At 45.6% G+C, this 24623-nt stretch overlaps 2 protein-coding genes across 3 annotated transcripts in view; both read right to left on the bottom strand.

The window, feature by feature from the left end:
* mtus2b (microtubule associated tumor suppressor candidate 2b) overlaps positions 1-7287 on the bottom strand; it is a 142101-nt gene extending 134814 nt beyond the window's left edge. The window contains exon 1 of the mRNA XM_045703428.1: positions 7142-7287. The gene's annotated coding sequence lies outside the window, so the exon portion shown is untranslated. The remainder of the gene's footprint in view (positions 1-7141) is intronic.
* Positions 7288-10042: 2755 nt separating this feature from the next.
* Positions 10043-23497, bottom strand: LOC106581548 (uncharacterized). 2 transcript variants are annotated; one of them, XM_014163665.2, is made up of 5 exons: positions 23353-23497; positions 22443-22702; positions 14003-16045; positions 13698-13904; positions 10043-13266 (listed from the first exon to the last, which is right to left on the bottom strand). In XM_014163665.2, exons 1-5 carry the CDS (start codon positions 23357-23359, stop codon positions 13024-13026), a joined length of 2760 nt encoding a protein of 919 aa, XP_014019140.2. In that variant the 5' UTR covers positions 23360-23497; the 3' UTR covers positions 10043-13023. The 2 variants fall into 2 exon arrangements, with proteins under 2 accessions (XP_014019140.2, XP_014019139.2); XM_014163664.2 differs by having other exon boundaries at positions 22443-22705; positions 23353-23480.
* Between the last annotated feature and the right edge of the window lie 1126 nt (positions 23498-24623).

Raw genomic sequence — 24623 nt, 5'->3', positions numbered from 1 at the left:
GTGGGTAGATCATTTCTGTTTAGTGTTTTGCACCTGACGGGACTGTTCGGGTTGTTCTTTTGCTTTGCTTTGCTTTGTCGGATTTAGTGTTCAGTTTTATCATTAAAAATGACGAACACTTCCCACGCTGCATTTTGGTCTGATTTCTCTTCCCCTTCATCTGAGGACGACGAAGACCGTTACAATAGAGTGTGTATAGGCTTCTCTCCCAAATGAATCTTCTCTTTGTGTCAGACTGGGTTCAAATGACTTTTGTGTATTTATTTATGTCACGTCCTGACCAGTGAAAAGGGTCATTTTGCCATAGTAGAATGGTCAGGGCGTGGCAGGGGGCGTGGCAGGGGGCGTGGCAGAGGGGTTGTTTTGTGTGTTTTGGGGTTTGTTTGTTTCTAGGGGAATTTGTTCTAGTTTTCTATTTCTATGTTTCGTTTTCTATGTTTGGCCGAGTATGGTTTCCAATCAGAGGCAGGTGTCTTTCGTTGTCTCTGATTGGAAGCCATACTTAGGCAGCCTGTTTTCCTTTGGGTTTTGTGGGTAGTTATTTTCCGTTTAGTTGTTGATACCTGACGGAACTGTTGGTCGTTTGTTATTTTGTAAAGTGTAATTCATTAAAGTATCAAGAATGAGCACTATTCGCGCCTTGGTCTCTTCAATACGAGGCCTGTGACAATTTATTTACATATGCTATGTGTGTATGTATGAATTTATACAGTGTGTATGTATGAATTTATACAGTGTCTATTTATACAGTGTGTATGTATGAATTTATACAGTGTGTATTTATACAGTGTGTATGTATGAATTTATACAGTGTGTATTTATACAGTGTGTATTTATACAGTGTGTATGTATGAATTTATACAGTGTCTATTTATACAGTGTGTATGTATGAATTTATACAGTGTGTATTTATACAGTGTGTTTTTATACAGTGTGTATGTATGAATTTATACAGTGTCTATTTATACAGTGTGTATGTATGAATTTATACAGTGTGTATTTATACAGTGTGTTTTTATACAGTGTGTATGTATGTGTATTTATACAGTGTGTATGTATGTATGTGCATTTATACAGTGTGTATGTATGTATGTATGTGTATTTATACAGTGTGTATGTATGTATGTGTATTTATACAGTGTGTATGTATGTATGTATGTGCATTTATACAGTGTGTATGTGTGTATGTATGTATGTATATTATTGTACTGCTCTGGGATATCATTTACTATTATGTACTGATGTCAACCTTACATTTTTAATTATTTATGCGATGGGCAAAGCAGAGAACACCAGAAGAAGAATGGTCATTTAATTACCACAGTCAATTATTCTAATGTTTGTTTATGTGTCAATTAATCTCCTAAGGGATGGGTTGTCAACGGACGATTTGACCCGAGAATAAAATGTAATTTCATTCATGCAGCCTGTCAGGACTCTAGCCTCACAAGCCTCAGCCCACCATTGTTTCTTCTCCCGCTCCATTTTCTGTCATGGTCTCTTTCCTGCTGCTGCTGATAGCACTGTTGGCGTGACACAATAACGAGGGAGATGGTGAGAATTTACACTCTCCGCTTTCAACACACTTCCATGATGCTGCCTGTCTTGTGCGCATGTCTGCTAACCCAACCCGACCCCCTGACTTCCCCGCTTCCCATCCTGAGCCCTCCCCCCCTCCACGTTTTAGACAATAATTCCCGTTCCTCTCTACTCTCTCAACTGGATGAAATCTCTCCTCATGAAATATTAAAAGGATGGAGGAAAATCAAGGTATGGCTTCCCTTCCTTCCCTCCTCCCTCGTTCAATCTGCCATCTGCCAGCTCTCTCTTTCTGGCCTCTTCCTTATATTCCTCCTTCCACTCTCCCTCCACCCTCCGTGTCTCTCCCGTAATACCTCCTCTCTCCACTACCTCCTCCTCTCTCTGTCTCCACCATCTTCACTCTCTGTCTCCACCATCTCCACTCTCTGTCTCCACCATCTCCACTCTCTGTCTCCACTATCTCCACTCTCTGTCTCCACTACCTCCTCTCTCTGTCTCCACTACCTCCTACTCCCTCTGTCTCCACCATCTCCACTCTCTGTCTCCACCATCTCCTCTCTCTGTCTCCACTACCTCCTCTCTCTGTCTCCACTACCTCCTACTCCCTCTGTCTCCACCATCTCCACTCTCTCTGTCTCCACTACCTCCTCTCTCTGTCTCCACTACCTCCTACTCCCTCTGTCTCCACCATCTCCACTCTCTCTGTCTCCACTACCTCCTCTCTCTGTCTCCACTACCTCCTACTCCCTCTGTCTCCACCATCTCCACTCTCTCTGTCTCCACTACCTCCACTCTCTCTGTCTCCACTACCTCCACTCTCTCTGTCTCCACTACCTAATCTCTCTGTATCCACTACCTCCACTCTCTCTGTCTCCTCTACCTCCTCTCTCTGTATCCACTACCTCCACTCTCTCTGTCTCCTCTACCGCCTCTCTCTGTATCCACTACCTCCACTCTCTCTGTCTCCTCTACCTCCTCTCTCTGTATCCACTACCTCCACTCTCTCTGTCTCCTCTACCTCCACTCTCTCTGTCTCCTCTACCTTCTCTCTCTGTCTCCACTACCTCCACTCTCTCTGTCTCCACTACCTCCACTCTCTCTGTCTCCACTACCTCCACTCTCTCTGTCTCCACTACCTCCACTCTCTCTGTCTCCTCTACCTCCACTCTCTCTGTCTCCTCTACCTTCTCTCTCTGTCTCCACTGCCTCCACTCTCTCTGTCTCCACTACCTCCACTCTCTCTGTCTCCTCTACCTCCTCTCTCTGTATCCACTACCTCCACTCTCTCTGTCTCCTCTACCTCCACTTTCTCTGTCTCCTCTACCTTCTCTCTCTGTCTCCACTATCTCCACTCTCTCTGTCTCCACTACCTCCTCTCTCTGTCTCCTCTATCTCCTCTCTCTGTCTCCACTACATCCACTCTCTCTGTCTCCACTACCTCCACTCTCTCTGTCTCCTCTACCTCCTCTCTCTGTCTCCACTACCTAATCTCTCTGTATCCACTACCTGCTCTCTCTGTCTCCACCTCCTCCTCTCTCTGTCTCCACTACCTCCACTCTCTCTGTCTCCACTACCTCCACTCTCTCTGTCTCCTCTACCTTCTCTCTCTGTCTCCACTGCCTCCACTCTCTCTGTCTCCACTACCTCCACTCTCTCTGTCTCCACTACCTCCACTCTCTCTGTCTCCACCTCCTCCTCTCTCTGTCTCCACTACCTCCTCTCTCTGTATCCACTACCTCCACTCTCTCTGTCTCCACCCCTTCCTCTCTCTGTCTCCACTACCTCCACTCTCTCTGTATCCACTACCTCCTCTCTCTGTCTCCACTACCTCCACTCTCTCTGTCTCCACTACCTCCACTCTCTCTGTATCCACTACCTCCACTCTCTCTGTCTCCACTACCTCCACTCTCTCTGTCTCCACTACCTCCACTCTCTCTGTCTCCTCTACCTCCACTCTCTCTGTCTCCACCTCCTCCTCTCTCTGTCTCCACTACCTAATTTCTCTGTATCCACTACCTGCTCTCTCCCTGTGTATTTTGTCTCCCTAGTGGGGCCACACTCTACACCACTCAGAGTTCTCAGAGGTGACAACCAGACTACAGAGTCAGCATGGACCTGCCAGCCCGCCTACAGACAAACGCACAGCACACAAACATTCAGAATCTTTCAAAGCAAGTAAAGCACATAAAACCCATTTCAAATGCATGCTGAGAAAATGTGCTAACACTGAGGAATGGACAAAATGCATGTTCACTGAGCGGGGCTTTACGAGTTACCTGATACTGAAATGTACTATTACGGTGATTAGAGTGGTTCTACACTGGATGGAAATAGAGAGGAGGCAGTTGTTCCATAAGTCTGCACTAAGATGATTCATTGTCAGCCACCCACCCAGCCAGCCAGTCAGCCACCCCCAGCCAGCCAGCCAGTCAGCCACCCAGCCAGTCCAGCCAGCCAGCCAGTCAGCCAGCCACCCACCCAGCCAGCCAGCCAGCCAGCCAGCCAGCCAGCCAGACAGCCAGCCAGCCAGTCAGCCAGCCGCCCAGCCAGTCAGCCAGCCAGCCACCCAGCCAGTCAGCCAGTCAGCCAGCCAGCCAGGCAGCCAGCCAGCCAGCCAGCCAGCCAGTCAGCCACCCAGCCACCCAGCCAGTCAGCCAGCCAGCCAGCGAGTCAGCCAGTCAGCCACCCAGCCAGTCAGCCAGTCAGTCAGCCAGTCAGCCAGCCAGCCAGCCAGTCAGCCACCCAGTCAGCCAGCCAGCCAGTCAGCCAGCCGGCCAGTCGGCCAGCCACCCAGCCGGTCAGCCGGCCGGCCGGTCAGCCGGACAGCCAGTCAGCCACCCACCCACCCAGCCAGCCAGCCAGTCAGCCGGTCAGCCAGTCAGTCAGTCAGCCAGCCAGCCAGTCAGTCAGCCAGTCAGCCAGTCAGCCCGCCAGCCAATCAGGTTAGATAACGTTAGTGATCACAAAGTCAACCCTGTCTTCCAGAGACAAACCCTGTCTTCCAGAGACAAACCCTGTCTTCACACACAGAGACCTCTGAGATCACATTCACCTGTCTGTGTCTTCACAACATTCACCTGTCTGTGTCTTCACAACATTCACCTGTCTGTGTCTTCACAACATTCACCTGTCTGTGTCTTCACAACATTCATCTGTCTGTGTCTTCACAACATTCACCTGTCTGTGTCTTCACAACATTCAGCTGTCTGTGTCTTCACAACATTCACCTGTCTGTGTCTTCACAACATTCAGCTGTCTGTGTCTTCACAACATTCACCTGTCTGTGTCTTCACAACATTCATCTGTCTGTGTCTTCACAACATTCACCTGTCTGTGTCTTCACAACATTCACCTGTCTGTGTCTTCACAACATTCACCTGTCTGTGTCTTCACAACATTCATTTGTCTGTGTCTTCACAACATTCACCTGTCTGTGTCTTCACAACATTCACCTGTCTGTGTCTTCACAACATTCATCTGTCTGTGTCTTCACAACATTCATCTGTCTGTGTCTTCACAACATTCACCTGTCTGTGTCTTCACAACATTCAGCTGTCTGTGTCTTCACAACATTCACCCGTCTGTGTCTTCACAACATTCACCTGTCTGTGTCTTCACAACATTCATCTGTCTGTGTCTTCACAACATTCACCCGTCTGTGTCTTCACAACATTCACCCGTCTGTGTCTTCACAACATTCACCTGTCTGTGTCTTCACAACATTCATCTGTCTGTGTCTTCACAACATTCAGCTGTCTGTGTCTTCACAACATTCATCTGTCTGTGTCTTCACAACATTCACCCGTCTGTGTCTTCACAACATTCATCTGTCTGTGTCTTCACAACATTCATCTGTCTGTGTCTTCACAACATTCAGCTGTCTGTGTCTTCACAACATTCACCTGTCTGTGTCTTCACAACATTCACCTGTCTGTGTCTTCACAACATTCATCTGTCTGTGTCTTCACAACATTCACCTGTCTGTGTCTTCACAACATTCACCTGTCTGTGTCTTCACAACATTCAGCTGTCTGTGTCTTCACAACATTCAGCTGTCTGTGTCTTCACAACATTCAGCTGTCTGATCCTTGAGCCAATTATCACTAGATAACCTCTGGGAACCAGTGTGCATAACACACTGAACTGAACACCTGCTATAGAACCTCTGTATCTATGTTATAGAACCTCTGTATCTATGTTATAGAACCTCTGTATCTATATCATAGAACCTCTGTATCTATGTTATAAAACCTCTGTATCTATATCATAGAACCTCTGTATCTATGTTATAAAACCTCTGTATCTATGTTATAGAACCTCTGTATCTATGTTATAGAACCTCTGTATCTATGTCATAGAACCTCTGTATCATGTTATAAAACCTCTGGATCTATGTTATAAAACCTCTGGATCTATGTTATAGAACCACTGTAGCTATGTTATCGAACCTCTGTATCTATGTTATAGAACCTCTGTATCTATGTTATAGAACCTCTGTATCTATGTTATAGAACCTCTGTATCTATGTTATAGAACCTCTGTATCTATGTTATAGAACCTCTGTATCTATGTTTCTAAAAACAGCAGCTTGCAGCCGACTCATACGGGCTCTGTTCTGCCTTAAGAACTGAAATAAGGGAAGTCAAATCTTTGTGTGTAGGAGAGAGAAAGAGAGAAAGAGAGAGAGAGAGTAATGTTTACTGTTAATTTGTATTGTTTATTATCTACTTCACTTGCTTCGGCAATGTTAACATATGCCAATAAAACCCTTAAATTGAAAGAGGGGGAAAGCCAGAGACAGAGAGAAAGAGAGAGAGAGCGAGAGCGAGAGAGAGAGAGACAGAGAGAGCGAGAGAGAGAGAGAGCGAGAGAGCGAGAGAGAGAGAGAGAGAGAGAGAGAGAGAGAGAGAGAGAGAGCACCACTAATGAGAGGTTTGGATTTGTCGCCTTGCAGCCCGATGATGCAGTGCTTATCATGGGCCTGTTCCAAGTGGCATCCTATTCCCTATATAGAGCACTAGTCCTACTTTTGATCTGAACCCAAAAGGGCCCTGGTCAAAAGTAGGGCACTTTATAGAGAATCAGGGTGCCATTTGGGATAAGTTCCGATTACATTAGCATGTGTTTGGCTGATTAGAGACACTGGTTAGGAAGTCAAGGGCTCCTTCAGACAGACAGACAGACACACAGCAAGCTGCTGTGACAGCAGACACACACACACACACAAGATCACGTTTGAGTTTGGCTATTATTAGCATTAGCTATCTAAGGCTAATGGGAAAAAATGCTTCAAAAAAGACAGTCACAGACTGCTATTTTAGCCTAAATTATGGTAGGCTCCACAGCTATAGACGGTGGGAATACCTGAAAAGGTAATCAATTTGCCAGATGGCATAATGTTAGCGCCTAATATACATTTCACACCAGATAGACCGCAGACGCATCACATCGGGTATTTTATAGATTCAAAGCGGAGGTGTGAGCTGTGATTTCCTATTAGACAATTCTAGTGTAAATCAACGTGATAGTGTATTGTATAACGATGCCTCCGCCCCTCGGATATACATCCATCCCATATCTAACAGAATATTCAACTCACCTTTAAATCCACGAGAGTCCGTGTGAAAAAAAGCCTCAAGTCTTCTTCAAAAGTGTACATCCAACCTTACACCTGAGAGGTACGGAACATTCTGCAGCATCACAAGACAGAGGAGCCAGGAGCGGGGATGGAGAAGTGCGAGGGGAACCGCTAGTGAGTGGAGTGGGGGGGGGGGGGTTTAACGCCCAAATGAGGAGTGAGTTTAGAGCGCCGCCCTGTGGCAAAAGTCGGTCGTTCTACACACCCATCTGCAGACATACGCTATACCAGAACCCAGGAAGTAGTGTCGGGGTTGTGGGTGCTGTATTTATCATTTTCAAAAGGGGGGGGTGTTGAAAGAATGTTTGCCTGCGCTACAGACGCTATAGCTAACGCCTCCATCACACTGACCACGTACTGCATTTTGCGTACACCAGAAGTACATTCGTTTCCATTGGAACGCTGCGTTTTGCCTTGCAGCGTTGCGTTGCAGAGGCAGTTGCAGTTGCAGTGCGTTCTGTGTGGTGCGTGCGTTGGATTTATCGAACGTATGCGTCAAAACTGTATGCGTGTAGACGGCTTGACAGAAACGGTAGCAGAAGGTGAATGTTCAACTTTAGTTCTACACATATCCAGATGATGCTGCGTACTATTTTGCGCAATGTGATCGAGACATAATACAGCACTATTAAAGGCCCAGTTCACTACTTTAGTGAAGAAGAAAAAATTCACACACCAAAATAAAATATTTTAATAAAAAAATTGAAAATATATTGTGATTTTTCAGGGGGTGCTGGAGCACCACAACAAACCCTACTTCCCTTGGCTATGGCCTACACCTGTCATATCCTTGTTTTTTTTATTTTTATGTTTATTGTCCTATCGTATTAGTTGATGTAAATAGCAGGCCTCATAAAAAATGATCAATATGGGCTAAAGTAACCTGCACTGCAGTTCTCAATTGCAACCAACACTGGCTACTGATTGACCACTTCCTAACGCAGACATTGAGGTTATATTTTAGAACTGATCACAGCCAACATTTTTCAAGACTATTTCGCCTTCTGGTTGGTATTATCATCGGAGCAACGTAGTCATTATGAGCAGACGAAGGGCGATTCGTCTATTTGACAATAATTCCATACAAATGAAATGTGAAATTTCCTGGTTGATAAAATTCTAAGTTTGCCTAATTTCAGTTTATGTGACAAAACAAGCAACTGTAGTGTAGAGAATTAATGTACCATCTAAACCGCTGTGAAATATATTATCCATAACCCAAAATATTGTATTTTCAGCTGTTTGAAGTTGGTGTACAAAAAGACACAAAAATAAAACTTAAGAACGCATAGAAATAGTGCACACAGAACACATCTTCTGCCTCTTAGACTTGCTTTCGATGAGAATGACAGATCTATAACTCACATTTCTATGTGAATTTTGTCAGTCGCTCAAGAAGTTACATATTACAGTTTTAAAGCAAGTTTTCTGCAGTTTTACACACTCAGGTCCTCCGAGAGAGAGAAAGAAAGAGAGAAAAAGAGAGAGAGAGAGAATGAGAGAGCATACTTAAATTCACACAGGACACCGGATAAGACAGGAGAAATACTCCAGATATAACAGACTGACCCTAGCCCCCCGACACATAAACTACTGCAGCATAAATACTGGAGGCTGAGACAGGAGATACTGTGGCCCCGTCCGACGATACCCCCGGACAGGGCCAAACAGGCAGGATATAACCTCACCCACTTTGCCAAAGCACAGCCCCCACACCACTAGAGGGATACCTTCAACCACCAACTTACTATCCTGAGACAAGGCCGAGTACAGCCCACAAAGAGAGGAAGAGTTGAAGCGAGAGCGATAGCTGTGCTATGAAAAGCCAACTGACATTTACTCCTGAGGTGCTGACCTGTTGCACCCTCGACAACTACTGTGATTATTATTATTTGACCATGCTGGTCATCTATGAACATTTGAACATCTTGGCCATGTTCTGTTATAATCTCCACCCGGCACAGCCAGAAGAGGACTGGCCACCCCTCATAGCCTGGTTCCTCTCTAGGTTTCTTCCTAGGTTTGGCCTTTCTAGGGAGTTTTTCCTAGCCACCGTGCTTCTACATCTGCATTGCTTGCTGTTTGGGGTTTTAGGCTGGGTTTCTGTACAGCACTTTGAGATATCAGCTGATGTAAGAAGGGCTTTATAAATACATTTGATTGATTGATTGCTTTACTGATTGATTGATTGATTGACTGATAGATTTTGGGCAATCAATCAGTCAATCAGTCTTCTCCAGCAGGAGGTGTTTTTCCCGCTCAACAAGCAAGTAGTTTCTGTACGGAGGTCAATGAAAGGTCAATGAAAGTGTCAAATTTGATTAACAAAAATTGCAATGGCTTATTTGATCAAATTCAAGTTTATTAACGATTAGGTTGCTGCGAGTGTACTGATATAAATAGGACAAGTGACATCAAGGCAACTTGGAGAAATATCTCTTTATATTAGAGTTGTGCCTCGTCATTGTCACTAGTTACCACATCCACAAAGTCATAAAACCCCGCACATTTCTACAATTGATCTTCTAAAAAGGTGATTTTAAACCTAATCACACTGCTAACCTTGTAACCTGCTAACCATAACCTTATATTAGGACCAAAAATATTGTTTTTTTTTTGTTTTCATTAATTTTCACGATATAGACGATTTTGACTTTGTGGCTGTGGTAACTAGTGGAAAAAGTTGTGCGTGTTGTTCACATGTGTACCTGTCCTCTCATTGGCTAGAATGATCCCACCTGATCTTACCTCCTCCCGACTGCCTTCCCATTTTTAAAGACATTTATTTTTTGTGAGGGCGGTATCTGGTCAATATAATCTGTGGCGTCGAGAAACTTTGGATAACATAAAATGGAAAATAGATTCATTAACAAACCTTTAATGTGGAAATTAGAAGGCTTTACCATCTACAGTAAAACATGTCGCCTATTGAAATGAAGGTGCCGTCAAAATATCTAATTTGAATTCAAAACACTAAGCAATTAATTGTAAGCCTACAATCAATACACTCAAGGTGAAGAATGTGCAAGTGTTTGCAATAGATCAGTAAGGAACGTAATGTAGCAGATTATACACATTAGCTAAATCCCAAATGGCACCCTATTGTCTATAGCAAACTACAATGGGCCCTACGTATAGGCAACAGTGGTCAATTTGGGACGTACACATTGATCCCTTCTACCCTACAATACTGTATTTTATAATACCAGATCCCGAAATGTAAACCGTTATATGTATTTGACAAGACAGAATGTCATGTTATCGATATTATAATAAAATGTCTCAATTAATGCTCTTAAAAACAAATAGATGACTTGTTAAAATGATCAAAATGACAACAACTTTCATGATCTTCATTAGCATAAAACTACTGATGGACGGGCGAATGAACGAATGGCTGAACAGATAGACGAGCTAAGTGTTTTCCTGAGATTCATGAATTCAATTAATTAATTCATGCAAGAGAGATGATGGTCCAAGTCTCTTGGCTTTGTGCTTGGTATTGTGCACCTTCAAGAGAATCTCAAATTTAGCGGCAAATACTGTATTCAAATTGAATAGCTATTATGTTAAGTGAGAAATATTCTATTTAAATTGAATGGCTATTATGTTAAGTGAGAAATATTCAATTTAACTTGAATGGATATTATGCTAATCACAAATACTATTTAAATTGAATGGCTATTATGCTAATGACAAATACTGTATTCAAATTGAATAGCTATTATGTTAGAATATTTCTTACTTATTTAAATTGAGCGGCTATTATGCTAATGACAAATACTGTATTTAAATTGAATAGCTATTATGTTAAGTAAGAAATATTCTATCTAAATTGAGTGGCTATTATGCTAATGACAAATACTGTATTTAAATTGAATGGCTATTATGTTAAGTAAGAAATACTGCATTTAAATTGCATGGATATTATGCTGTACAGTTAAGGCAGCTAAAAAGCACATGGAAATGTAGTCAGAAAGAGGTCCACATCCTACATCCTAACAGGTATGCATACTGTTACAATAAATATCATGGGGAAAAAAGGTACATGCATCTTGAAAACGTTACAGTAAATCCTTCAAAAAGGTGTTTGTGACCGTCGCCGACCAGGGTTAGAATCCAGGTCTCCTGCTGTCACGATACTGTGTTGTAATCCCACTGGGCTAAAGTCTATAGGTTCATACACCAAGTCCTTCAAAAGTGTCTAAAAAAATAAATACAATTTAAAAAATCATGTCATTCTGCTCCACTTCATATTTCAGACTGAATAGACTTTTCCGTGCTTCTACACCAGCATTGTTTGCTGTTTGGGGTTTTAGGCTGGGTTTCTGTACAGCACTTTGAGATATCAACTGATGTAAGAAGGGCTATATAAATACATTTGATTTGATCCTTATCTAGTGCACTACCTTTTGACCAGAGCCCTACGGTTCTTGGTCAAAAGTAGGGCACTGAATAGTGTGCCATTTGGGACATACACTGAGACAGTGAATAACAGTGAGAGTTCATCTGAGCCATACAGCATAGAGTTATATCCAATAACAGATCTAGATTATCTATACAGTATAGAGTTATATCCAATAACAGATCTAGATTATCTATACAGTATAGAGTTATATAAAATAACAGATCTAGATTATCTATACAGCATAGAGTTATATCCAATAACAGATCTAGATTATCTATACAGTATAGAGTTATATCCAATAACAGATCTAGATTATCTATAGTCTATACAGTATATGGCTCTGGATTTATATGTTGCTATGTAGCGCTAGGCAGTTCTCTAGGGCAGGATGGGGCAGTTCTCTGGGGCAGGATGGGGCAGTTCTCTGGGGCAGGATGGGGCAGTTCTCTAGGGCAGCATGGGGCAGTTCTCTGGGGCAGGATGGGGCAGTTCTCTGGGGCAGGATGGGGCAGTTCTCTGGGGCAGGATGGGGCAGTTCTCTGGGGCAGGATGGGGCAGTTCTCTGGGGCAGCATGGGGCAGTTCTCTAGGGCAGCATGGGGCAGTTCTCTAGGGCAGCATGGGGCAGTTCTCTGGGGCAGCATGGGGCAGTTCTCTATAGTAGGTTGAGGTTGGTGCAGCATTGGGGCTGTTCTCTAGGGCAGGATGGGGCAGTTCTCTAGAGTAGGTTGGGACAGTTCTCTAGGGAGGTTAAGGTCAGGGCAGCCTTGGGGCAGTTCTCTGGAGTAGGTTGGGACAGCCTTGGGGCAGTTCTCTAGGGAGGTTAAGGTCAGGGCAGCCTTGGGGCAGTTCTCTAGGGAGGTTAAGGTCAGGGCAGCCTTGGGGCAGTTCTCTAGGGTAGGTTGGGACAGTTCTCTAGGGAGGTTAAGGTCAGGGCAGCCTTGGGGCAGTTCTCTGGAGTAGGTTGGGAGCAGCCTTGGGGCAGTTCTCTAGGGAGGTTAAGGTCAGGGCAGCCTTGGGGCAGTTCTCTAGGGAGGTTAAGGTCAGGGCAGCCTCGGGGCAGTTCTCTAGGGTAGGTTGGGACAGTTCTCTAGGGAGGTTAAGGTCAGGGCAGCCTTGGGGCAGTTCTCTAGAGTAGGTTGGGACAGTTCTCTAGGGAGGTTAAGGTCAGGGCAGCCTTGGGACAGTTCTCTAGGGCAGGTTAAGGTCAGGGCAGCCTTGGGGCAGTTCTCTAGGGAGGTTAAGGTCAGGGCAGCCTTGGGGCAGTTCTCTAGGGAGGTTAAGGTCAGGGCAGCCTTGGGGCAGTTCTCTAGGGAGGTTAAGGTCAGGGCAGCCTTGGGGCAGTTCTCTAGGGCAGGTTAAGGCAGTGTTGGGGCTGTGATTGGGTCTAGGGCTGTGCTGGTGCTGGTGGTATAGGCAGGGGTCGGGGCTCTAAGCTAACTGGCATCAGTCCCAGGGGGAGGCCGGGGGAGGCCGGGGGAGGCCAGAGTGTTGAGGAGGGCTGAGACAGGGACGTCAGGAGACTGGAGCTTGGCTAGGAGCTGTAGCTGGTCCTGCTCATGACAGACCCCTGCCTCGTTGCAGACGCTCTGACACAGCCCTGTCAGACTCTGTAACGTCTCCTCCATGTTCCTCTGCAGGTGGCCCCGTTCCTCCAGCAGCCTCTTCTTCTCTCCTCTCTGTGGGGCAGAACAGGATGTTACATCACAACCCGCTGGACCAATAAAACACAGCTCAGCTATGAATGTCATTGTGTAATTAGTCACATAAGAGGTTAATTATTTATGTGTTTCTCAATTTACTAAACTCCAGTTGAATAATCCGCTACTTATAACATGTATTGTTGAAATGTTTACAATTAAATCAAATTGCCAGATTATAAAATCAGACTGTAATGCCATATTATGAGATTATAAATGACAAGAGTAGGGTTTGTGGTCAATTTAATTTAAATTCCAGTCAATTCAGGAAGTACACTGAAATTCCAATTCCAATGCATTTCAATGAGGAAAATGTGGAATTGGAATTTGGTTTTACTTTCTGAATGGACTGGAATTGAAATGGAATTGACCCAACTCCGCAAGAGAGATGATAGCAAACACAGACGTACCAGTGTGCCGATCTCAGTCTGTAGTTTACTGATGCCTTCTAGCTTCCTCTTGCGACAGCGCTGGGCGGCCACACGGTTCTTGCTGCGCCGTCGGACGTCGTGGACGAATTCCAGCTGTTCGTGGGTCAGCTGCTGGCATCTGAGGAGCTGCTGGAAGGCACTACGACTCACTGACGATATCTGAACCACCGGGAAGGGCAGACAAACCTGGAGAACACACACGGGATGGATGAAAAGACAGATGGTCTCTGGTCAAAAGTATATGGGAACTCAATACACTGTGACCTTTCAGTAAGAACTCTGACCTCTTGTGCTCTCCTGTTGTTGGCCTCTCTCTCCGTGTCTCCGTCTGTGTCCAGGTCTCCGTCTGAGTCCTCTCCTGAGTTAACAGATGACATGTAGGGACTCATCTCAGACTGGGACAGGCTGTGGTTCCCCCCGGGGGTCTGGGCCTCCCCTGTCTCCTCCACCCCACCCATCCCACCTGTCTGTCCTACCTTACCCATCTCCCCCACCCCCCCTACCTCTTCCATCCCCTCCATCTCCCCTGCCTCTCCTGTCCCCAGGTCTCTAAGGAAGGGACAGTCTGCTGGATTTGAGTTCAGGTCTAGCTGCCAGGGGAAGTCTGCAGCCTTTCCAAGACCACTGTGGTCCATAGTGTCCAGATTAGGAACTCTCCCCAGACCTCCGTGCTCCATGGTGTCCAGATTAGGAACTCTCCCCAGACCTCCGTGCTCCATGGTGTCCAGATTAGGAACTCTCCCCAGACCTCCGTGCTCCATGGTGTCCAGATTAGGAACTCTCCCCAGACCTCCGTGCTCCAGGGGGTCCAGATTAGGAACTCTCCCCAGACCTCTGTGCTCCATGGGGTCCAGATTAGAGAGACTAGGGAGAGGTTCAGTCTGTGAGGGGCATAAATCAGGCCAGAAACCTTTGGCCAGATGTTCAGCCACCTCCCTCTCCACGCTGCTCCGCTCTCCAAGTCCGTACCCCCTACCATCAGGGGTAAAACCACAGAGGGTGGGGTCAGTGAGGGCGGAGTCAGGGAGATGACCCCCAACAGCCACGCTGCCATCCAGACCAGGGTTCTCTCTCTGCATTAACACAGGTAGCTGATCTACTTGACTTAATCGTCGTGGCCTTGGGAGCATAAGGCATTCACCATGGCTCTCCCCCTCACTATTTTCTGAGCTAGGGCTTTTGTGTATTGCCAGGAGATCCAATACAGGTAGCTGTAGCTCAGCCTCCTCTACCACCGCTGAGCCTCTCAGTGGGCACGTGCTATAGGAACCTGGGTTACACCCAGCTTCATCAGCCATCAGACTCCCAACAGCAGGCTGGTCATTATCCATCTCTCCAACCGCTGCCCCAATAAGGTCTGATGGGCTCACATCGTCATGGGACGGCAGTTCACAGGAGAGTGGGCAATCTCTCAGACTCCCCTCACCCATCGCCATCGGACACACCGCTGCCTCCATCCCTAGGATGTCTCTATCGCTGAACACGGTGTCAGGTTCTGGCTTACGGTCAACACCACCAGGACACGGCATGGCCAGGATGGGACAGACACCAAGACCACTGGAGGACGTCAGTCCCCCGAGAGATAAGGGTGACATGTTGGGGCCACAGGTCTGCAAACAGAACTGCTCCCGAGCACTGCTGACCGGGTTGACTAGCAAGGCCAGGGTCTTTGAACATTGGGATGACGACTGGAAGTCTATTTGTAAGTTTCCGTCTGAAGGCACTGTTAAGCTCTGGTGTGACTGTGGTGACATTGTTCCACTTGGGTTGGCATCTGAACACTGTGCCCTGAAGTCACTTCCTATGTTCCTGACATCACTTCCTGTTGTCTGGCCCGGGCCTGTGTTCTGGGGATGAGGTATAACCTGCTGATCTCTGTCTCTGTTTGTGTCTGTATTGTGGGCTAAACTGCCAATAGGCAACATGCCCTGGCTGGGGGTCATGCCACTAGGCAACATGCCCTGGCTAGGGGACATGCTCTGGTTAGGGGTCCTGCTTTGGGACTGACAGCCTGTACAGTGGGCTGAATCGGCACTGGGGGACCTCCTCTGGTTGGGGGACCTGCCACTAGGCAATCTTCCCTGGTTGGAGGACCTGATCTGGGACCTGCCCTGACAGCAACCTCCTCTTCTTCTTCTTGCCTCCTGGGCTGTAATGTCGCTACCCTCCAGGAACTTTGGCAGAAGGAAGTCGAAGCAGCTAGTCTCCAGGTTGTGAAACCCCAGGAGCCCGGCACACCTGTGGATGGCCACGATATTGTCTTTGGTGAAGAGCAGCTTAGAGGTGTAGCAGAACTGTAGCAATGGTGCAAACCCCTCTGCTGTTACCTGGAGAGGGAAATATGTTAATATCTAACCTGTACCCTCGCACACTGACTCAGTACCTGTACCTCCTGTATATAGCCTCCACACTGACTCAGTACCTGTACCTCCTGTATATAGCCTCCACACTGACTCAGTACCTGTTCCTCCTGTATATAGCCTCCACACTGACTCAGTACCTGTACCTCCTGTATATAGCCTCCACACTGACTCAGTACCTGTACCTCCTGTATATAGCCTCCACACTGACTCAGTACCTGTACCTCCTGTATATAGCCTCCACACTGACTCAGTACCTGTACCTCCTGTATATAGCCTCTACACTGACTCAGTACCTGTACCTCCTGTATATAGCCTCTACACTGACTCAGTACTTGTTCCTCCTGTATATAGCCTCCACACTGACTCAGTACCTGTTCCTCCTGTATATAGCCTCCACACTGACTCAGTACCTGTTCCTCCTGTATATAGCCTCCACAGTGACTCAGTACCTGTACCTCCTGTATATAGCCTCTACACTGACTCAGTACCTTTTCCTCCTGTATATAGCCTCCACACTGACTCAGTACCTGTTCCTCCTGTATATAGCCTCTACACTGACTCAGTACCTGTTCCTCCTGTATATAGCCTCCACACTGACTCAGTACCTGTACCTCCTGTATATAGCCTCTACACTGACTCAGTACCTGTACCTCCTGTATATAGCCTCCACACTGACTCAGTACCTGTACCCCCTGTATATAGCCTCCACACTGACTCAGTACCTGTTCCTCCTGTATATAGCCTCCACACTGACTCAGTACCTGTACCTCCTGTATATAGCCTCCACACTGACTCAGTACCTGTACCTCCTGTATATAGCCTCTACACTGACTCAGTACCTGTACCTCCTGTATATAGCCTCCACACTGACTCAGTACCTGTACCTCCTGTATATAGCCTCCACACTGACTCAGTACCTGTACCTCCTGTATATAGCCTCCACACTGACTCAGTACCTGTACCTCCTGTATATAGCCTCCACACTGACTCAGTACCTGTACCCCCTGTATATAGCCTCCACACTGACTCAGTACCTGTACCTCCTGTATATAGCCTCCACACTGACTCAGTACCTGTACCTCCTGTATATAGCCTCCACACTGACTCAGTACCTGTACCCCCTGTATATAGCCTCCACACTGACTCAGTACCTGTACCCCCTGTATATAGCCTCCACACTGACTCTGTACCTGTACCTCCTGTATATAGCCTCCACACTGACTCAGTACCTGTACCTCCTGTATATAGCCTCCACACTGACTCAGTACCTGTACCCCCTGTATATAGCCTCCACACTGACTCAGTACCTGTACCTCCTGTATATAGCCTCCACACTGACTCAGTACCTGTACCTCCTGTATATAGCCTCCACACTGACTCAGTACCTGTACCCCCTGTATATAGCCTCCACATTGACTCTGTACCGGTACCCCCCTGTATATAGCCTCCACATTGACTCTGTACCGGTACCCCCTGTATATAGCCTCCACATTGACTCTGTACCGGTACCCTCTGTATATAGCCTCCACACTGACTCAGTACCTGTTCCTCCTGTATATAGCCTCCACACTGACTCAGGACCTGTACCTCCTGTATATAGCCTCCACATTGACTCTGTACCGGTACCCCCTGTATATAGCCTCCACATTGACTCTGTACCTGTACCCCCTGTATATAGCCTCTACACTGACTCAGTACCTGTTCCTCCTGTATATAGCCTCCACACTGACTCAGTACCTGTACCCCCTCGTTATTGTTATGTTATTGTGTTACTTTTTACTTTAGTTTATTTGGTAAATATTTTCTTAATTCTTCTTGAACTGCACTGTTGGTTAAGGGCTACACATGTTGTATTCGGCGCATGTGACAAATAAAAAGTTTGATTTGATGTTGAGTTAGTCAGCGTCCCAAATGACACCCTATTCCCTATATAGGGCACTACTTTTGAGTAGAGCCCTACAGGGCCTGCATTTTGGGTGGGCCTTAGAGGGTATGGCCTGCCCTACCGTACTTTCTTGCCCATCCAAATAAATTATTTAAATATAGATCATTTATTTTCCTCGAGATGCGCGCCGACAGAAAGACTCACCAATCAGAGGAATAAATATCATACCCCTCCCCCCAAATGCTAACCTGCCTTGTTATTGTAATGGTGAGAGGTTAGCATGTCTTGGGGGTATGATATAAAATGCTAACCTCCTCTGTTATTGTAATGGTGAGAGGTTAGCATGTCTTGGGGGTATGATATAAAATGCTAACCTGCCTTGTTATTGCAATGGTGAGAGGTTAGCATGTCTTGGGGGTATGATATAAAATGCTAACCTCCCCTCTTATTGTAATGGTGAGAGGTTAGCATGTCTTGGGGGTATGATATAAAATGCTAACCTCCCCTGTTATTGTAATGGTGAGAGGTTAGCATGTCTTGGGGGTATGATATAAAATGCTAACCTCCCCTGTTATTGTAATGGTGAGAGGTTACCATGTCTTGGGGGTATGATATAAAATGCTAACCTCCCCTGTTATTGTAATGGTGAGAGGTTAGCATGTCTTGGGGGTATGATATAAAATGCTAACCTCCCCTGTTATTGTAATGGTGAGAGGTTAGCATGTTTTGGGGATATGATATAAAATGCTAACCTGCCTTGTTATTGTAATGGTGAGAGGTTAGCATGTCTTGGGGGTATGATATAAAATGCTAACCTCCCTGTTATTGTAATGGTGAGAGGTTAGCATGTCTTGGGGGTATGATATAAAATGCTAACCTGCCTTGTTATTGTAATGGTGAGAGGTTAGCATGTCTTGGGGTATGATATAAAATGCTAACCTCCTCTGTTATTGTAATGGTGAGAGGTTAGCATGTCTTGGGGTATGATATAAAATGCTAACCTGCCTTGTTATTGCAATGGTGAGAGGTTAGCATGTCTTGGGGGTATGATATAAAATGCTAACCTCCCCTGTTATTGTAATGGTGAGAGGTTAGCATGTCTTGGGGGTATGATATAAAATGCTAACCTCCCCTGTTATTGTAATGGTGAGAGGTTAGCATGTCTTGGGGGTATGATATAAAATGCTAACCTCCCCTGTTATTGTAATGGTGAGAGGTTACCATGTCTTGGGGGTATGATATAAAATGCTAACCTCCCCTGTTATTGTAATGGTGAGAGGTTAGCATGTCTTGGGGGTATGATATAAAATGCTAACCTCCCCTGTTATTGTAATGGTGAGAGGTTAGCATGTTTTGGGGATATGATATAAAATGCTAACCTGCCTTGTTATTGTAATGGTGAGAGGTTAGCATGTCTTGCGGGTATGACATTTGTGCGTCTGTAACTTTCTCATTAATTATTAATCACGATTCATTACAGACTATCTGTAATCGTGGTAGCATCGACAATAATGTTGAAGTGTTTAGAAACATTGTATTCTTATTTACATTTTTTTTTTTTTAAGTGACTCCAAAATGTCACAATACATTATTTACCATTCATTTCTTTTTGGCAGAAAATTATCTGAAACACAACCAAAACAAAGAGCAAACTGGTTGTGTTCATGCCACATTAAAAAAGGTAATACATTTTTTTACAGTTGAATTACATGCCTTTACTATAAAACTCTTTTAAAAAATGACATAGGAGGTTCTGCAAATAAAACATGTCCACCTATGGAAATGAAATGCCCATCCAACTGATTCATCTGGGCTCCGGCCTTCGTTCCCTACAGACCCTGGAGCCCTACGGGCCTTTGTTCCCTACAGACCCTGGAGCCCAACGGGCCTTTGTTCCCTACAGACCCTGGAGCCCAACGGGCCTTTGTTCCCTACAGACCCTGGAGCCCTACGGGCCTTTGTTCCCTACAGACCCTGGAGCCCTACGGGCCTTTGTTCCCTACAGACCCTGGAGCCCTACGGGCCTTTGTTCCCTACAGACCCTGGAGCCCAACGGGCCTTTGTTCCCTACAGACCCTGGAGCCCCTACGGGCCTTTGTTCCCTACAGACCCTGGAGCCCTACGGGCCTTTGTTCCCTACAGACCCTGGAGCCCTACGGGCCTTTGTTCCCTACAGACCCTGGAGCCCTACGGGCCTTTGTTCCCTACAGACCCTGGAGCCCTACGGGCCTTTGTTCCCTACAGACCCTGGAGCCCAACGGGCCTTTGTTCCCTACAGACCCTGGAGCCCTACGGGCCTTTGTTCCCTACAGACCCTGGAGCCCTACGGGCCTTTGTTCCCTACAGACCCTGGAGCCCCTACGGGCCTTTGTTCCCTACAGACCCTGGAGCCCTACGGGCCTTTGTTCCCTACAGACCCTGGAGCCCTACGGGCCTTTGTTCCCTACAGACCCTGGAGCCCTACGGGCCTTTGTTCCCCACAGACCCTGGAGCCCTACGGGCCTTTGTTCCCTACAGACCCTGGAGCCCTACGGGCCTTTGTTCCCTACAGACCCTGGAGCCCTACGGGCCTTTGTTCCCTACAGACCCTGGAGCCCTACGGGCCTTTGTTCCCTACAGACCCTGGAGCCCTACGGGCCTTTGTTCCCTACATAGTGCATTACTTTTGACCAGAGCCCTTCTATGGGTCCTGGCACCGTATTCCCTACATATAATGACACCATACAGTGCATTCGGGAAAGTATTCAGACCCCTTGACATTTTCCACATTTTCATAACTCAGCCATATTCTAAAATGGATGAAATAAAACATTTTCCTCATCAAATGTACACACAATATGCCATAATAACAAAGCGAAAACAGGTTTTTAGATTTCTTTTTGCATTAAAAAAAAAAGTATTAAAAATAAAAAAACAGAAATACCTTATTTACATCAGTATTCAGACCCTTTGCCTCAAAATTGAGCTCAGGTGCATCCTGTTTCCATTGATCATCCTTGAGATGTTTCTACAACTTGATTGGAGTCCACCTGTGGTAAATTCAATTGATTGGACATGATTTGGAAAGATACCTGTCTATATAAGGTCCCACAGTTGACAGTGCATGACAGAGCAAAAACCAAGACATGAGGTCGAAGGAATTGTCCGTAGAGCTCCGAGACAGGATTGTGTTGAGGCACAGATCTGGTGAAGGGTACTAAAAAATGTCTCCAGCATTGAAGGTCCCCAAGAACACAGTGGCCTCCATCATTCTTAAATGGAAGAAGTTTGGAACCACCAAGACTCTTCCTAGAGCTGGCCGCCCGGCCAAACTGAGCAATCAGGGGAGAAGGGCCTTGGTCAGGGAGGTGACCAAGAATCCGATGGTCACTCTGACAGACCTCTAGAGTTCCTCTGTGGAGATGGGAGAACCTTCCAGAAGGACAAAAATCTCTGCAGCACTCCCCCAATCAGGACTTTATGTTAGTGGCCAGACAGAAGCCACTCCTCTGTAAAAAAGGCACATGACAGCCCGCTTGGAGTTTGCCAAAAGGCACCTAAAGACTCTCAGACCATCAGAAACAAGATTCTCTGGTCTGATGAAACCAAGACTGAACTCTTTGGCCTGAATACCAAGCGTCACATCTGAAGGAAACCTGGCACCATCCCTACGGTGAAGCATGGCGGTGGCAGCATCATGCTGTGGGGATGTTTTTCACCGGCAGGGACTAGGAGACCAGTCAGGATCGAGGGAAAGATGAACGAAGCAAAGTACAGACAGATCCTTGATGAAAACCTGCTCCAGAGAGCTCAGGACCTTAGACTGGGGGCGAAGGTTCACCTTCTAACAGGACAACGACCCTAAGCACACAGCCAAGACAATGCAGGAGTGGCTTCAGGACAAGTCTCTGAATGTCCTTGAGTGGCCCAACCAGAGCCCGGACTTGAACCCGATCAAACATCTCTGGAGAGACCTGAAAAATAGCTGTGCAGCGACGCTCCCCATCCAACCTTACAGAGCTTGAGAGGGATCTGCAGAGAAGAATGGGAGAAACTCCCCAAATACAGGTGTGCCAAGCTTGTAGCGTCATACCCAAGAAGACTCGAGGTTGTAGTCGCTGTCAATGGTGCATCAACAAAAGTACTGAGTAAAGTGTCTGAATACTTATGTAAATGTAATATTGACTTTTCTTTTTAACAAATGTGCAAAAATGTCTAACAACATATTTTTGCTTTATCATTATGGGGTATTGTGTGTAGATAGACGAGGGAAATAAACTATTTTTTTTTAATAAGGCTAATAACGTAACAAAATGTGGAAAAAAATCTAAAAAAAATCAGGGGATCTGAATTCAACTGTCGCAACTTCAGAAGTAAGATAGCGTTTCTTAATAACGCGTTCTGTATTACCCTGCGTTATGGGCAACGAGGTAGTAAACCTTCTGAATACAGGGTACCATTGGAGAACACAACCACAGTGTAGTGTATGACCCTGACCTGATCAGGAAGAGTGAGCACCAGGCTGGGGCTGGTGTGGTTGATGATCCTGCTGTGGAAGTAGTCACTACAGGAAGCCAGTACAGAGCAGTGGGCCCTGAACGTCCTGCCACCTGCCACTAGTGTAACATCACACAACACATCCCTCAGTCTCTGGTCGTTGAGACGAGTCAGGACGTGGGAGCTATGAACCGCAGACTGGAATGTGAACACGGAGGTACGGTGGCCCCTGAGAGACATGGTGGTGACAACCTGACAAGCTGCTGGGACAAATATCAGACAGACATAAACAAGATAAATAGACATGAACAACTGTTGGGATTGTAAACTATGAATTCTCTCTAAACATTGTATATTAGTAATATATTCTCTACTATTGGCCCGAATCGGATGTCCAATTAAAAGCCTTTGTGTCCGTTGTGTGTTTGTGTGTTTTCCTGGGGTTGAGCAACAGCAGGAAATGCTGACTCATGCTTAGGCAAGTGAAGGAGAAGCCTCGGGGGGGTTTTCTTCCGTTCTAGACTTCTTTTAAAACAGTTTTGGATATTGCCGAGTTTCATTTCTTAGGTTTTAATTATCCTCATTCCTCAATATGACTAAATCAAAAAACACATGAATTAGACCTATGCATAGGCAACTTCTATCTATAATAGCAGAACTGTATCGAATAGCAAACATCGAGTTAGACTATGGGGGGACCCATACCCTCCCTATAGAAAGCGGATCAACCGATAAAATAACAGTTTTTTTTTTTTACAACGTATATTCTACTTTCACGTTGTTCCAACGGGAATAACGCGCAATCATGATTTATAACTTTCTTCTCGCATTGGGCAGAGTTTGCAAGCAGTTACAATGTATCGTTTCGTTCCTACCTCACTGTCTAGAATATACATATTATTTCACCTACCTGTCATGTCACCGAGATGACAGTTCCATTTAATGTTACATCAGTTTATGATAAAATGCTGCTTTCGGTTGGTCTACATTCCACTGGTGAAACAAAATGTCATGTGACAATAAACGTATGCACCAGGAAGTATTTGGCGTTACTCTATTTGACCAAAGATTGTCTATTATATTGACAAGATAGTCAAGTGACCGCTCAAACGATGCAAATACGTCCTCAAAGATGGAAGGCAGGCGAGATCAGGTGGTTCCATTCTAGCCAATGAGAGGGCAGATGCAAGTGAAAAACAGGTCATAGAGATAAATGACTTTGTATCTGTGCCATTATAGCCTCAATTGCACTGCTTGTTCTGTCACAGACGCTATCTCCATTTTAAAGTAGTCAATTCTTTTCTTTGTTGGCTTATTGCGCCCAACTCATAGGAATTCCCACTCAGTTGACTACTTTCAAATGGTGGAAGCCCTACCAGGTCATCTATGAGTCTTTGCTAGCTAAAGCCCCGCCTTATCTCAGCTCACTGGTCACTATAGAAGCACCCACCCGTAGCACGCGCTCCAGCAGGTATATTTCACTGGTCACCCCCAAAGCCAATTCCTCCTTTGGCCGCCTTTCCTTCCAGTTCTCTGCTGCCAATGACTGGAACGAATTGCAAAAATCACTGAAGTTGGAGACTCATATCTCACTCACTAACTTTAAGCATCAGCTGTTAGAGCAGCTCACAGATCGTTGCACCTGTACATGACCGATCTGTCAATATCCCAACCAACTACCTCATCCCCATATTGTTATTTATTTTGCTCCTTTGCACCCCAGTATCTCTACTTGCACGTTCATCTTCTGCACATCTATCACTCCAGTGTTTAATTGCTATGTTGTAATTATTTTGCCACTACGGCCTATTCATTGCCTTACCTCACTAATCTTACTTTTTTAAATTAATTTTGCATTTTACTAGGCAAGTCAGTTAAGAACAAATTCTTATTTTCAATGACGGCCTGGGAACAGTGGGTTAACTGACTTGTTCACTTCATTTGCACACACTGTATATAGACTTTTCTATTGTGTTATTGACTGTACGATTGTTTATTCCATGTGTAACTCTGTGTTGTTGTTGTTTGTGTTGAACTGCATTGCTTTATCTTGGCCAGGTCACAGTTGTAAATGAGAACTTGTTCTCAACTGGCCTACCTGGTTAAATAAAGGTGAAATAAAATAAATCTCCAAGTTATAGCAATGTGTCCTTTATCTCTTTGACAACAAGCACATATTTT

The sequence above is a fragment of the Salmo salar genome, chromosome ssa20 (genome assembly GCF_905237065.1).
Source record: "Salmo salar chromosome ssa20, Ssal_v3.1, whole genome shotgun sequence".
Classification (NCBI taxonomy): domain Eukaryota; kingdom Metazoa; phylum Chordata; class Actinopteri; order Salmoniformes; family Salmonidae; genus Salmo; species Salmo salar.
Note: the sequence above shows the minus strand (reverse complement) of the source record. Positions and strands in the feature narration are given on the sequence as shown.

Coding starts and splice junctions, on each gene's coding strand:
- LOC106581548 (XM_014163664.2), bottom strand. Junction 13,905..14,002: donor ACAACAGGAGAGCACAAGAG/GTCAGAGTTCTT, acceptor TGTGTTCTCCAG/GTTTGTCTGCCCTTCCCGGT. Junction 13,267..13,697: donor AGACTGAGATCGGCACACTG/GTACGTCTGTGT, acceptor TCTGCCCCACAG/AGAGGAGAGAAGAAGAGGCT.